Source organism: Rhodotorula toruloides (assembly GCF_000320785.1).
Source record: "Rhodotorula toruloides NP11 unplaced genomic scaffold Scaffold37, whole genome shotgun sequence".
NCBI classification, from domain to species: Eukaryota; Fungi; Basidiomycota; class Microbotryomycetes; order Sporidiobolales; family Sporidiobolaceae; genus Rhodotorula; species Rhodotorula toruloides.
In genome coordinates this window covers 1-13698 of record NW_015622997.1, presented here as the reverse complement: position 1 = coordinate 13698, position 13698 = coordinate 1, and the positions used below count along the sequence as shown (strand labels likewise).

At 62.2% G+C, this 13698-nt stretch overlaps 5 protein-coding genes across 5 annotated transcripts; 3 read left to right on the top strand and 2 right to left on the bottom strand.

The window, feature by feature from the left end:
- Window positions 1-92: 92 nt before the first annotated feature.
- RHTO_05797 (acyl-CoA dehydrogenase) lies at window positions 93-2682 on the top strand (the record flags this gene model as incomplete). The annotated part of the gene is made up of 15 exons (XM_016419458.1): window positions 93-104; window positions 177-259; window positions 325-350; window positions 415-639; window positions 699-800; window positions 857-1064; window positions 1127-1173; window positions 1340-1784; window positions 1843-1916; window positions 1970-2034; window positions 2090-2141; window positions 2203-2315; window positions 2376-2486; window positions 2555-2560; window positions 2623-2682. 15 exons carry the CDS (start codon window positions 93-95, stop codon window positions 2680-2682), a joined length of 1629 nt encoding a protein of 542 aa, XP_016269664.1.
- A 633-nt stretch (window positions 2683-3315) lies between these two features.
- RHTO_05796 (molecular chaperone DnaK) lies at window positions 3316-5547 on the bottom strand (the record flags this gene model as incomplete). Its single annotated transcript, XM_016419457.1, has 3 exons — window positions 3316-5016; window positions 5087-5314; window positions 5494-5547. 3 exons carry the CDS (start codon window positions 5545-5547, stop codon window positions 3316-3318), a joined length of 1983 nt encoding a protein of 660 aa, XP_016269663.1.
- A 266-nt stretch (window positions 5548-5813) lies between these two features.
- On the bottom strand, window positions 5814-7265 carry RHTO_05795 (uncharacterized protein; the record flags this gene model as incomplete). The annotated part of the gene is made up of 5 exons (XM_016419456.1): window positions 5814-5906; window positions 5964-6084; window positions 6140-6635; window positions 6693-6779; window positions 6839-7265. 5 exons carry the CDS (start codon window positions 7263-7265, stop codon window positions 5814-5816), a joined length of 1224 nt encoding a protein of 407 aa, XP_016269662.1.
- A 222-nt stretch (window positions 7266-7487) lies between these two features.
- On the top strand, window positions 7488-11757 carry RHTO_05794 (pre-rrna processing protein Utp22; the record flags this gene model as incomplete). Its single annotated transcript, XM_016419455.1, has 7 exons — window positions 7488-8375; window positions 8430-9137; window positions 9197-9304; window positions 9363-9484; window positions 9539-11171; window positions 11228-11449; window positions 11515-11757. 7 exons carry the CDS (start codon window positions 7488-7490, stop codon window positions 11755-11757), a joined length of 3924 nt encoding a protein of 1307 aa, XP_016269661.1.
- A 783-nt stretch (window positions 11758-12540) lies between these two features.
- On the top strand, window positions 12541-13698 carry RHTO_05793 (uncharacterized protein; the record flags this gene model as incomplete). Its single annotated transcript, XM_016419454.1, has 2 exons — window positions 12541-13008; window positions 13091-13698. Coding segments are annotated over 2 exons (1076 nt in total), but the record flags the coding sequence as incomplete, so codon positions are not given.

Below are 13698 nucleotides of genomic sequence, written 5' to 3'. Positions count from 1 at the left end.
AGCTTGCGTGTGAAAGCCAGCGCTGCCGAGGTGGGGACGGCGACTTCGCCTCGAAGTGGTCGCATCGCTCCTGCTCTCGTCGACATCCAGCAATGCCGCAACAGGTGTGTGTGCAGCTACTAGGAAACTCTGTTGAGCCCGGCTGACATCCTCGGATCGCCCGCCGCGCCCCGCAGACTTTCACCAAGGAGCAGGTCGCTTCGCACACGAGCGAGAAGGACGGCGTGTGGATCATCGTGGAGGGGGGCGTGTACGACGTGTGCGTCCGCTCCCGACTGCTCGTACAGATGCAACTCACGCTGACCTGCTCGGAGGGACCTGCAGCACAAAGTTCCTCGACGACCACCCCGGTACGCCTGGTTTCCCTCGATTCTCCTCGCCACCTCGCTCACGTGGCTCGCTTCCTCCGTACAGGTGGCAAGAAGATTCTTATCAACCAGGGCGGCAAGGACGCGACCGAGAAGTTTTGGTCGTTCCATTCAAAGTCGGTCCTCGAAAAGACGGCCAAGCCGTTCCTCATCGGCAGGGTCGGCGATGAGGCGAACCAGGGTACCGACGTCGAGGAGGCTGTTGAGAACAAGGTCGAGGAGGATGCGCCGGCCCAGGTCGAGGAGGAAGAGGACACGACCTACTTTGGCGGCGAGTTTCCTCTCTTGCTCGTCTGGATCGGTCTCATGCTAACCCTCCGCCCTCCGTAGACCTCGTGCCGTTCGGCGACCCCTTCTGGTACCAAGACTGGGCCAGTCCGTACTACAAGGATTCGCACCGCAAGCTCAGGTCTGCCATGCGCGCCTTCACCGGTTCGTCCCCTTTTTCTGCCCATCAGAGTCGAAGCTTACGCTTCCTCTCTTCGCAGACGAGTACTTGACGCCCAACGCGATGGCCTGGGACGACGCGCGACAGATCCCGCCCGAGGAGTACAAGCGCATCGCAGACTTTGGAATCCTCGCCGGTATCGCCGCCGGTGCAGGCGCCTGGCCGACCGAGTACGCGCAGGGCATCCCCGTCCCCGGTGGCTTCGACCCGGCGGAGTGGGACGCGTTCCACAACTTCATCGTCGTCGAGTGAGTTCGGACGTGTCAGCGACGTTTGGCTCGCGAGTTGACTTTTCGTCCGTGCCGCGCAGCGAGATGTCCCGCTGCGGTTCCGGCGGCATTCTCTACGGCCTTCTCGGTGAGTGTGAATCGTTCGCTGAGCTCGTTGCTTGGTGGGAGACGGCGACGCTCTTCCTCACTTTCGACAGTTCCTCTCCGCTTCCTCGCCCTCGACGCCTGCCCCGGCTTCTCTCATGCTCTTCCCCATTCTTCAAGCATAAACTGACGCTCGCTACGCTCCGCAGGCGGCTTTGCAATCAGTTGCGGACCGATCCTCCACTTTGGCTCCGACGAGCTGAAGAAACGGATTCTCCCGTCGCTGCTCAAGGGCGAGAAGCGTTCATGCCTCGCCATCACTGAGCCGGAGGGCGGTAGCGACGTTGCAAACCTGGTGTCGACTGCGCAGCTCTCGGAGGACAAGAAGCACTACATCGTCAACGGGACGAAGAAGTGGATCACCAATGGCGTCTACGCCGACTACTTCGTCACGGCGGTTCGTACGGGTGGCAAGGGTATGGGTGGCCTCTCGCTCATGGTCGTCGAGCGCACCGAGGGCCTCACGACACGCAAGATGGACTGCATGGGCGTCCTCGCCAGCGGGACAACTTACGTCGCTTACGAGGACGTCAAGGTCCCCGTCGGCAACCTCCTCGGCAAGGAGAACAAGGGATTCCAGATTATCATGAGCAAGTGAGTCGCTTCAGTCTTTTTGGAACGCTTCGAGCCCGCTGACTTTCGACGTATCCAGCTTCAACGGCGAGCGAGGCGGTATCGCGATGCAGGCCAACCGTTTCGCGCGCGTCTGTCTCGAGGAGTCCATCAGTGCGTTCGCTCCTACGTTCGCTGCGGAGCGCTGCTGATTGAAGCGCCCGCAGAGTACGCCAACAAGCGCATGACTTTCGGCAAGAAGCTCATCGACCACCCCGTCATCCGAGCCAAGGTCCGTCTCGTTCGCTCACTTAGTAGGCTCAGAACTGATGTCAGCATGCGCGCAGCTCGCCTCGATGGCCCAGAAGATCGAGTCGACGCACGCCTGGCTCGAGGCTGGTACGCTTCACCCTTCGATGGCCAGTCTCTCCGTTGCCCGCTGACACAGCTTGTCGCACAGTCGTCTACCAGACCACGCAGTACGACCACGACACGATCTCGCTACGTGGCGGCGGAACGATGGCGCTTCTCAAGGCGCAGTCGACCGAGACCCTCGAGTTCTGCGCGCGCGAGGTTCGTTCGCTCCTCTTCCTCGTCTCGCCACAACATCAGCTGACTTGGACTTGTGCGTAGGCCTGCCAGATCTTCGGTGGCTTGTCGTACTCGAAGGGCGGACAAGGCGAGAAGGTCGAGCGACTCTACCGCGACGCAAAGGCTTTCTCGATCCCTGGAGGCTCCTTTGAGGTGCGTTACATACCACACTACTCCTGTAGGCCTTTGCGGTGCTGACCCTGCCGTCGCGCCTCCTGCAGATCATGGTTCGCTTCTCTTCCTTCGCTCGCAGCTCTCCTCGCGTATTGACGGTCTTTGACGTTCACAGCAAGACCTCGGTATCAGGCAATCATTGAAGGTGGCGGAGATCATGGGCGCGAAGCTGTAAATCGCTCGAGTGTACAGTCACGCCGCGAGGCAAACTCGCCTCTCCTCCCTTGACCAGGTCTGTCGTTGTGTCCCGTACTTTCCTCCCTATTTGTGTCGGCTATGTCAATATCACCCGTTTAGTGCTCAGCATCCGATGCGAAGAGAGTCATTGGCGAGGAGGAATGCGAGCGAGACTGTGCGTCAAAGACGAGCGACTTCCAACTCGCACTTCCTCTCGTTACAGGAGACGAATTGCTTCGGAACTCTTTCGATATTTCAGTACATGGGGGTAGTCACAACGTGTGGGAGGGTCGAGAAGAGCCGAAAACTAGGCGCTAGAGAGTGCCGGAAAGGAAAGGCAGAAGGGGGAGGAGCGGGGTGATTGCGAGACAGAGAAACAGAGGGAGACCGAGTCTAGGGTGAGGCGACAGAAGGCGACGCGCGTTTTAGATGATCGGGGAAGAACGACATGCGAGGGGAACCGATGCGAAGGCGGGAGGGAAGGGAAGGGGAATCGACGTCGGCAGGCGCTGGGGGGTGGCGCCGGTCGCGGTGGCGTCGCAAGGGCGCGTGGGAGAGAAAGGAGAGTGGAGAGCGAAGGGAGAGGCGGAAAGTCGAAGACGGCGGAGGAAACGGGTCGGGGAGACGACGTTTACTTCTTCTCCTCCGACGACGGCTCCGACGAAGGGGCCTCCTGGTTAGAGTTTCCCTGACTACTGCGGGCTTCGTAAACCTTCTTGAACAGGTTAAGGGATGCCTGCTGGGTCTCCGAGACCTTGGCCTTGATGTCCTCCGGCTTGACATCCGAGCCCTCAACCTGGGCCTTGACGTTGAGCTCGCGGAGCTCGGTGATGAGGCCCTGCACCTTCTTCGCCTCCTCAGCGTCAACCTGCTCCTTGAACTCGTTGAGCGCCTTCTCCGTCTCGGCAGCAACCGAGTCCGCCGAGTTGGCAGCCTCGATGAGCTCGCGGCGGGCCTTGTCAGCCTCCGCGTGCGCCTCGGCCTGCGCAATCATCGACTCGATCTCCTTGTCGGAGAGACCCGAGGAAGCAGCGATGGTGATCGACTGGTCCTTGTTGGTGGCCTTGTCCTTGGCAGAGACGTTGACGATGCCGTCGGCGTCGATGTCGAAGGTAACCTCGATCTGGGGGATGCCCTTGGGCGCAGGGGGGATGCCGACGAGCTGGAAGTTGCCGAGCATCTTGTTGTCGCGGACGAGCTCGCGCTCACCCTGGAAGACCTTGATCTCGACGGCGGTCTGGCCATCGGCAGCGGTCGAGAAGGTCTGCGACTTCTTCGTGGGGATGGTCGTGTTACGGTTGATCAAGCGGGTGAAGACACCGCCGAGGGTCTCGATACCGAGCGAGAGGGGGGTGACGTCGAGGAGGAGGACGTCGGTGACGGAGCCGGCGAGAACACCACCCTGGATGGCAGCGCCGACGGCAACAGCCTCGTCGGGGTTGACACCCTTGGACGGGTCGCGGCCGAAGACGGACTTGACCGTCTCGACGACCTTGGGCATGCGCGACATGCCACCGACAAGGATGACCTCCTCAACCTCCGACGCCTTCATGCCAGCGTCCGAGAGAGCCTTCTTGCAGGGCTCGATGGTCTTCTGGATCAAGGGCCCAACGAGCTGCTCGAGCTGCGAACGGGTGAACTTGAGGTTGATGTGCTTCGGGCCCGAGGCGTCGGCGGTGATGTAGGGAAGGTTGATGTCGGTCTGGGCGGTCGAGGAAAGCTCGATCTTGGCCTTCTCGGCGGCCTCACGGATACGCTGGATGGCCATGCGGTCCTTCGAGAGGTCGAGACCCGACTCCTTCTTGAACGCCTCGACGATGTGGTTGACGAGCGCAATGTCGAAGTCCTCGCCTCCGAGGTGGGTGTTGCCGTTGGTCGACTTAACCTCGAAGACGCCCTTCTGCATCTCGAGGATCGAGACATCGAACGTGCCGCCTCCCAAGTCGTAGACGGCGACCTGGCGAGAGTCGTTGCGGTCAAGGCCGTAGGCGAGGGCGGCAGCGGTAGGCTCGTTGATGACACGGAGGACGTCAAGACCAGCGATCGTTCCGGCGTCCTTGGTGGCCTGGCGCTGCGAGTCGTTGAAGTAGGCGGGGACGGTGATGACGGCGTGCTTGACAGGCTTGCCGAGGAAGCCCTCGGCCGTCTCCTTCATCTTTCCGACGACGAAAGCGCCGATCTGCGACGGGGAGTACTTCTGTCCGCGCGCCTCGAGCCACGCGTCGCCGTTCGAGTGCTTCACGATCTTGAACGGAACGTTGTTCAAGTCCTTCTGGACCTCGGCGTCGGAGAACTTGCGGCCGATCAAACGCTTGGTCGCGAAGAAGGTGTTCTGCAGGCGGGAGGCCGAGCGAGAGTCAACGGCGCGGTCCGAGCAGTTCAAGCGCCGCTTCGCCACTCACCTCAAAGTTGACGACAGCCTGGCGCTTGGCGGGGAGACCGACGAGGCGCTCGCCCTCCTTGGTGAAGGCGACGACCGAGGGAGTTGTCCGGCCACCCTCCGAGTTCTCGAGGACACGAGGGACCTTTCCCTCCATGAGAGCGACACACGAGTTGGTGGTACCCAAGTCCATGCCGATGACGGGACCCGAGACCTTGCCCGAGTTGAACCGCTGCTGGACGAGCGAAGCCTGCCGGGTGAGGACGCAGCGTCGGCGAGCGAGGGTGGCGGGAAGGGTGACGAATGGCGCAGTGTGCAAACAATGTCAGTACGATGCTCTGCAATCACGAACGAGCCCTGCCAGCGCTGCCGTTCGAGGGGAATCTGGGTGGCGATGTGCGATGGCTCGGGGGATGAGGGAGGACTCACGGAGCGCGGGGTGCGGGCGGCGCGGAGGCCAGAGTAGCGAGCGGCAGACAGCATTGCTGTAGTCTGGCTTTGAGTAGGGAGAAGGGGAGCGGGAGAGCGTGAGAGCGTGAGGGAGAGAGAGCGAGCGAGCGCAAGTTGGCGATGCTCAGCGGAACTTGCTCGAACGGCTCATCCCGCGCAACAGCACTCGCCACAGGGTCAACTAAGGCTGTACATGGCTGGAATGCACGCCAACAGGTACCCAAGACCATCCCCCGAACCAAGCGACTCCGTCCAAGCGCGCCCTGCATAACGACCTGCTCAAACTCCTCGGCTTCCGCTCACTCGGACTCGTCCTCCTCTGCTGATCCGCTGCCCTGCTCGTCGTCGTCGTCACTGTCGTCGTTGTCGCTCGGAGGAGAAGGCGAAATGATCTGCGGAGGATGGGAGGTCAGTCGGCGCTCGTGAGACGGGACGGACGGCGGACTCGCCTCGTTCAGCAGCTGGACAAACGGCGCGGCAGTCTCCATCGCATGCTTGACCGTCTGGAGAAAGTCGTCGGCGAGGACGACGTCGTCGGGAAAGTGCGTCTCGACGGCGAACGACCGGCACCTGCGGGAAGTCCTCGTCAGTCTCGACGACTTGCTCAAAGCTCGGCGACACCCACTTGAGCAAGTCGATGTCCTTGTGCGTCTTGTCGACGCCCTCGAGCTTGGGCGCGTTCTTGAGCTGGTCATCGGCGTTGAAGATGCCTCCTCGCTTGCCATCGAGGCGCGGCTTGTCGGACCCAAACAGCCTGACAAACTCCTTCTCGGCGAGGACTTTGCGGAGCGGTTTCGGGTCGCGCAGGATCGCGTTGCGGATGAGCTTGAGCACGTCGGCCTGGGGCGACCAGCACCCGCACCCGACGAACGACTTGCCGCCCGGCTGGATGTGCAAGTAGTACAGCGCGAACGGGCCTTTGCGTCCGGTGCGCGAGTGAGACGCGCACAGGTACCGCTTGTAGGGCGTCTTGTCCTTCGAGAAGCGCACGTCGCGGTAGATCCGATGCATGAGGTCCTTCGCGGGAAGGTGAGGAAGCGTCCAGTCGGCCTCGCTTGCAACGGGCACCCAGGCAGTGATCAGCGTCTTGAAGTTGAGGAAGGCGTGGCGGTAGCGGGCGTCTGTGGAGGGCACGGGGGTCAGTGAACGACAGGATAAAGGACGCGGAGGGAACGCACCGTTCTGCTGGAACCACTCCCGGTCGTTATGCTTCGCCAAATCCGCCAAGAACTCGAGCGTCGTCGGGAGAACGACATGAGTGTCGGCTGTGCGACGAAAGAAAGCGTCAGGAGAGCCGTGGAGAGGGGCGAACGAGCGAACTCACCCTTGGTGTCGGGACCTGCGACCTTTTTGACGGTCCTGACGACGCGCCTATTGAGCCCGCCCGACGCGTCGCTGTCGTAGTCGTCCTCCTCGCTCTCCGTAGCGTCCTTCCCGCTGTACTCGTCCTCGTCCGACTCGTCCTTTGCCTTGCGCTTCTTGCCCTTTGCCTTCGGTCTGTCCTCCTTGTCCCCCTTCGCGCCCTTCCGCCCCGTAGTCTTCTTCTTCCCATTCACCGTCTTTGCCTTACTCTTCTTCGCCTTGCCCTTCACCTCCTTCACCTCGTCATCCTCGCTCGATCCTACCCCACTCGCACTCGCGTGCTCGTCGTCCTCGCTCGCGCTCGACTCGGGCGGCGCGACACGACGGGCCTTCTTCTTCGGAGGCGTGTCGGTGCTGCTCTTGCGCGCCTTGGGAGCTGGGACAGCCATGAGCGAGCGCGTGGACAGCGCGAGAGGAGAGTGCGAGTTGACATCTCTCCTCGATGGCACTCCCTCGCCTCGCAACGCCTGAGTGTGGCAACACCAGCATACGAGCCGTCACACTATGACACGATTTACTGGTCCACTCGCCGATTTACTCGAGAGTTGTGAGCGAGCGCACCGCCTCAGGCGAGCAAGCTCACACTCGCACTCGTCGCTACTCACGCTCACATGGCCCGCTCAGCAAAGCGTACAGCACCGGCTGCTACTACGCATGCTGCCAAGAAGGCGCGCACGGCTCCTGCGCGACGAGACGAGGCGGGAGAGCTCGACGGAGACGAGTCGGAAGTCAACGAGTTCGAGGGACTTGGGGGGAGCGATGAGACTATGAGCGGCGAAGAGGACAGCTTGGATGACAACGACGGACTGCTCGAAGCGCTGGATGGGCAGGAATCGGACGAGGAGGACGAGGAGGACTCGATTGCAGGAGACGGGCAGGACGAGGGGAGCGACATGGACAACCAGATGATTAGCGACGACGGAGAGGACCTGTACGCGAACCTGGATCGCGAGATGGGCGACGAGGAAGACGAGGACGAGGAGGATGAGGACGAGGAGGAGGACCAGGACGACGACGGAGGATGGGAAACGGTTGGGACTGCACCTTCCGCCCCGCTCATTGCGCCTGCCGCCGCACTCGACAAAAAGCGCAAGGCCAAGGCCGCGAAGAAGCTCTCGCCGGCCGAGTTGCGCGCCCTCGCCTTTGCCGAACTTACCGCCTCGCCCATCTCGAACGTCCTCTCGACCCAAGTATCTGCGCTCCTCGACTCGCTTAGTCCGGCCGCATCCTCCTCGTCTGCCCTCCAACCCATCCTCAAGGACCTCCACACGCACATCACGAGCCTGCCGAAGCAGAAGGCCGTCAGCCTCGACGGCTTGCGAAAGAAGGGCCGTGTTGTGCCGCCTGTTGAGGGGCACAACGGCAAGTGGGCGAAGATGGATCTGGCGTGGGAGAAGCCGCGAAGCGAGGACTTGCGCGTCACCGGTGCTTGGGCTTGGGGCGGAGGATACAAGGAGAAGGGCGAGTATATTGTCGAGATTGCCGTCGCGATGCCCCAGGTGCGTCCTGCCACACTTGAACTGTGCTCAAGCGTACTGACTGCTTCCAAGCAGTCCCTCTTCCAACCGAAGGACTACCTCTTCCCCCGCTTCTCCGTCAAGGCCGCTCACTACCTCGTCGTCCTCGCCTCGCTTCTTCCCTCCTCGCTCGGCCCCGTCAGGACTTCCTTTTTTCCTCTGCCCGGCTCTCTCGGCTATGCGCTCGACATCCGGACAGCAGTCAAAAAGGGCGAGGAGAAGGTCGGCTTGGCCAAGGCGAAGGGTGCCGTCCTGCGGATCCGCATCGTCGCTCCTGCTACCGTCTTCCCGACGAACAAGCTCACACCGACGGGCAACGTCGTTCGGCCTCCCTCGCTCCTCGCCTCGACGGAAGGCGACAACCCTCAACTCGATCCCGCTTCTCTCCCTCCGACTCCTCTGCACTCGACTGCTCTTCACCTCTCAACTCTCTCGCTCTCAACGACCCACCTCAAGTACCACCACTCCCTCGCGACCTCCTATCCCGCCTACGCCTCTTCGGTCCGCCTCCTTCGCAATTGGGCCCAGCGGAGAGGCTACGATGCCTCTCTCGGCCTCACTTCAGACTGGTGGGCATGGTGTGTCGCGCGAAGCCTGAATGTCGGTGGGAAGTCGGCGGCTGGAGATGTGGCGAGTTTGGCGGCGGGCGGTGAGGCGTGGGCGGGGTGGAGGAAGGCGGTCGAGTGGCTTGCGAGCGCGAACTGGACGGAGGGGATCTGGTTCAAGTCGATGACCGACGAGACCGTGTGTTCCGAACGCACTTCGAGATTGCGGCGATGCCGGCTGACCCTTGTTGCCCGCAGTACTCGAAGGACGAGTTTCGAAGAGCCTTCAAGGGCAAGCCGCTCTTGGTCGACCCGACCGGCACAGTCAACCTCGCGGCCGGTATCGAGTTGTCAACCCTCGAGACGGTGAGTTACGCTTGTCCGCCGGACTCAATGGGGTGCTGACCACTCGCCCCTTTCACAGCTCAAGCAAGACGCCAAGGAGACCATTTCTTTGCTTCTCGCGGGAATTGAAGACGAGCGCAAGTTCGACAGCGCCTTTGCCCGCGAAGTCCGCGTGACAGAGCGCTTTGACAACTTTGCTCGGTGAGTTGCGCCTTATGCACCACAGCGAAACCCGTCTGACGCCATGCCTCGCAGTATCGTGGTCCCTGCGAATCCGAAGGTCGACGCTGATGCCGCCGTCGATCACCCGAACTCCCTCTCCTACCTCGTGTCGTTGATCCACTCCACCCTCTCCCGAGCTCTCGGCACGCGAGCTCGCGCCTTCCGCATTACCCTTCCCCCGACTCCCTCTCTTTCCACTTCAGCACCTGCCCCGAAGGCATCTTCAGCCGTCACCCTCTCGCTCGGACTCATTCTCGACCCGTCAGACTCGTTGCGGCTTGTCGACCAAGGCCCGTCTGCGGAAGACGAGGAGGCATGCGCCGACTTCCGCGCGTTCTGGGGCGCCAAGTCGGAGTTGAGGCGGTTCAAGGACGGCGCGATCGTCGAGAGTGTCGTCTGGGACGAGCCGTCTGCCGATGGCCTCGGTCCGCAGCGCAGCACAATCGTCCGGCGCATCGTCGAGTACATCCTCGGCGAGCGGCACGGCGTCCCGGCAGCCAACATCGACTTCTTCGCTGGCGGCATGGACCACCTCGTCGTGGAACCGCTTGCAGTTCGGCGGCAGATCTACCTCGAAGACTCGGTCGCGACCGGCAAGGGTTTCACAAACGTCATCACCGCTTTTGATGACATCGTCAAGGAGATGAAGGAGCTGCCCGACTTGCCACTCGGCGTCGCATCCGTGCAACCCTGCTCACCCGGCCTCCGCTACTCATCGACCTTCACCCCTTCTGCCCGCCGCCTGAAAGACTTCGAGCGACTGCCGCACTCTCTGCGATACATCGAGGCGCACGACATGCTCCTCACGCTCGAGAGCTCCGGTCGGTGGCCGGACGACCTCGAGGGTATTCAGAAGATCAAGGCCGCCTTCCTGAGCAAGATTGGCGAGGGTCTCGAGGCGACGCGATCCGTTCTGCGGGCAGAAGTCGTCTTCGATGTTGACGCACGGAGCATTGACGACAATGTCGCTCTCGAGATTCTCACGGCGACTGGTTGGGCTTTCCGCGCCCGCATCTTCTATGACCGCTCGCAGCTCCTCCTCGAGGAGCGAGAAGAGCAGCTCGGCGACGCGGTGAACTCGTCAGCCATCGCCTCTCCACTCGAGCTCTACCAACAGCGATTCGTGCACGCCCCGAAGCACCACGCCGCCATCTCGACTCTCCAGCACCACTTCCCCTTCTTCTCGCTCACCGTCCGTCTCTTCAAGCGATGGGTCTCGTCGCACATGCTGTCGGGATACTTTGCCGACGAGCAGCTCGAGCTGCTTGTCGCTTCCGTCTTCATCGACCCGGCCACGACCTTCAACCCGCCGAGCAGCGGTGCAACGGGATTCGCCCGCGTCATGGAGCGTCTCGCATCCTGGAAGTGGCGCGACGAGCCTCTTCTCGTCCCCATCTACACCTTCACTTCCGCCGTCACCTCGGGACGTCGCGCGGTACTGCCGACGACCAAGAAGGCGCAGGCAGTGTCGAGTTTCCAGGAACTGCGGCTCGCCAAGCCCAACATTGACGAGCACGCGTGGATCATAGCGACCGAAGAGGACGTCGAGGGTACCGTCTGGGGCGTCGAGACGAACAAGGTCGTCGCGGCGCGGATACGAGGACTCGCTCGCGCAACTTTGGCGACGCTCGAGGACGGTGTCGTCAGGGGTGGTCTCGTTGTCGAGGTGCGTTGGTGACAGCTTACGCATGAGAAACACCTGCTGATACATTGTGTCCGCAGCAACTCTTCTCGCCTCCTCTTGCCGACTACGCCTTCCTTGTCCACCTCGACGCCTCCCGCATCCCCCGGCACTTCCAGGCCCTCTCGCCCGAATCAGCGGCTCTTGCATCGCGATCGCGCTCGTCTGTTCTGTCAGGCTCGATGATGGGTGACTTGGAGGAGGAAGACGACGATATCCGAGTTGGCTGGGATCCCGTCGCCGACTTCGTTGACCAACTAAACGTATGTCTGCCTCCCTCTCTTGCAAACGTTCCTCGGACAGCAAGCTAACGCTCTCACACGTACAGCGTCTCTACCCCTCCGTCTTCCTCCTTTTCCACTCTGAACACGGCTCGCCCATCATCGGCGGCATCTGGCACCCGTCCGTCGAGTCGCCCCGCGCCTTCAGCGTCGGCCTGAGCTTCGCCGTCAAGCCTGTCGTCGCGGAGGAAGGCAAGGCGAAGGTTGTGCTGGACAAGAAGGCTGTCTTCAGGGAGATCGAGCGCGTCGGGAAGGGCTTGGTCGTCAAGGTCGAGGAGCCGAAGCGGTAGATGGATGTTGCCGCAATCGAAGGGTCAATCTTGCGCATCTCAGGAAACGAGTTGAGCGAGAGGAGCGAAACCGGGGAGCCGAGTCTCACGCATTGCGACGGGCATCGCTTCGAGCTTTTCTTTGGCGGCGGTACAAAGCGCTGGGAGCAGTACACGAAGTGAAGCAGCGAAGAGACTGACCGAGGGCGAGAGCAGCGACGCCTGGCGAGCTCGAAGCCCGAGTCGAGAGGCGAGAGGCGAGAGACCAGCGACGAAATTCTCTGCGACTCGCATGAGGCAGGCAGTGGATGGACGAGCGCGGGGATTGCATAGCAATGAAGGGGCGCACTGTCTGAGAACGGTGTACGAAAGACAACAGGAACCACGACTGAAAAGCGAAAGTCTCCCCCTTCTCCTCCTTCAACGAAGTCGGCCTCAAATCGGTGCGAGCATGAGGACGGTCAAGCTTGCCATGTCGTTGGCCTGTCAGCGTGTGGACCAGCGCAGGAGAGCGCGGAGTCAACCGAGGGGAGGGCTTGGGAAGGTTGACCTGGACGAGGAGAGATGTCCACTCCTTCAAACGTCGAACGAGGCGTTTGCGCGTCAGTCATCGGCAGTCTAGCCTGTCCGCATCTAGCTCGCTTGCGTGCAGCTGGTGCGAGTCGACGAGAGCGTCTGCGCGTGTGGCTTCCTCGTACTCTCTCCTCCTCCTTCCACGCTACCTCGCTTGTCTGCTGGCTGGACACGCTCGAACACTCCGTACGACATCCACACGCGCCCTCCTACACCTCGCAGCGCTCTCCGATGGCTCCGCCGCACCCTCCCTCGTCCTCGTCCGCCTCGAAAGGCCCTCCTCCGCAACGCCGCAACGGCGTCTTGAGCGACGCGTCGAACACGCCTAGACAGTCCAACACGCCCGCCTCGGTTGGAACGCCTCGTCAAAGCGCGTCGAATGCGCTCAAGCGGGGCAGGGTTGAGGAGGTGGATGGCACCGTCGACCGCTGGGGACGCAAGCGCGTCTTCGGCGAGCGGGACTGGGTGAGCAAGGAACAGCACGAGCTCGAGACGAAGCGCGCGCAGTTTGTCGCTGCGATCCGGAGGAAGACGGAGGAAGAAGCGGCGTTGCAGCGCGCGGGTCAGGGAAGGGGTGACGAGGCTGCCAAGATCCGGTCGGAGCGCGGACGCCTGAAGGAGGAGCTCAAGGGCATCGAGGCGCAGATCAGTAGACTCGACGGGGGATCGGAGACGAGTGCCAGTGACGAGGAGGAGTCGGTGCGTTCCCTCTGCCTTTCGCACTACGAACGACTTGTACACGAGCGCAGCGCAGTGCTGACGCAGTCGTCTCGTCGTTTAGAACATCGGACGCTCGGCGGCGAGGTCCTCAAGCGCCGACGCTGCCGCTCCGCAAGCCGCAACTGCTCGCAACCGCAACCAGCTCCCCGTCGGCGGTTCCAGCTCCAACAGTGACACTCGCACGGCTCCTCAAGCGACCGCTACGCAGCAGGCGCCGAATACGACGGTCCAGCAAGTCGCTCAGTCGACGAGTCGCCCGCGCTGCGACACCCCTCCTCCTCCTCCGCCCTCGCAGACTGCGAATCCCGCTCACAACGCGCCCAACGCACAGCCTGCCGGTCCACAGGCGAGCGGAGCATCCCTTTCGCCCACCTCCCCGAATCAGGAGAACCTCGCAGCAGTCGCAAGCCAATGGCTTCCCCTCCAGTCGCTCGTCGACGAAATCGCTCACAAGGCCTACACCTTGCCGCTCAAGAAGACGCTCAAGCTGGATGGTCTCGTCCACAACGGTTGCTTCAAGGCTGAAGACAAGGAGCGCATCATCAAGCTCGTCGTGCACCTGCTGGAGGAGGTCAGCCGCGGCGCGCAGGCGAAGGAGGCGCTGGCCGCGCTCGGCTTGAAGCCTGCGAACGAGATCAAGACCGTCAAGCACATCTTCTTCGCCGTCCA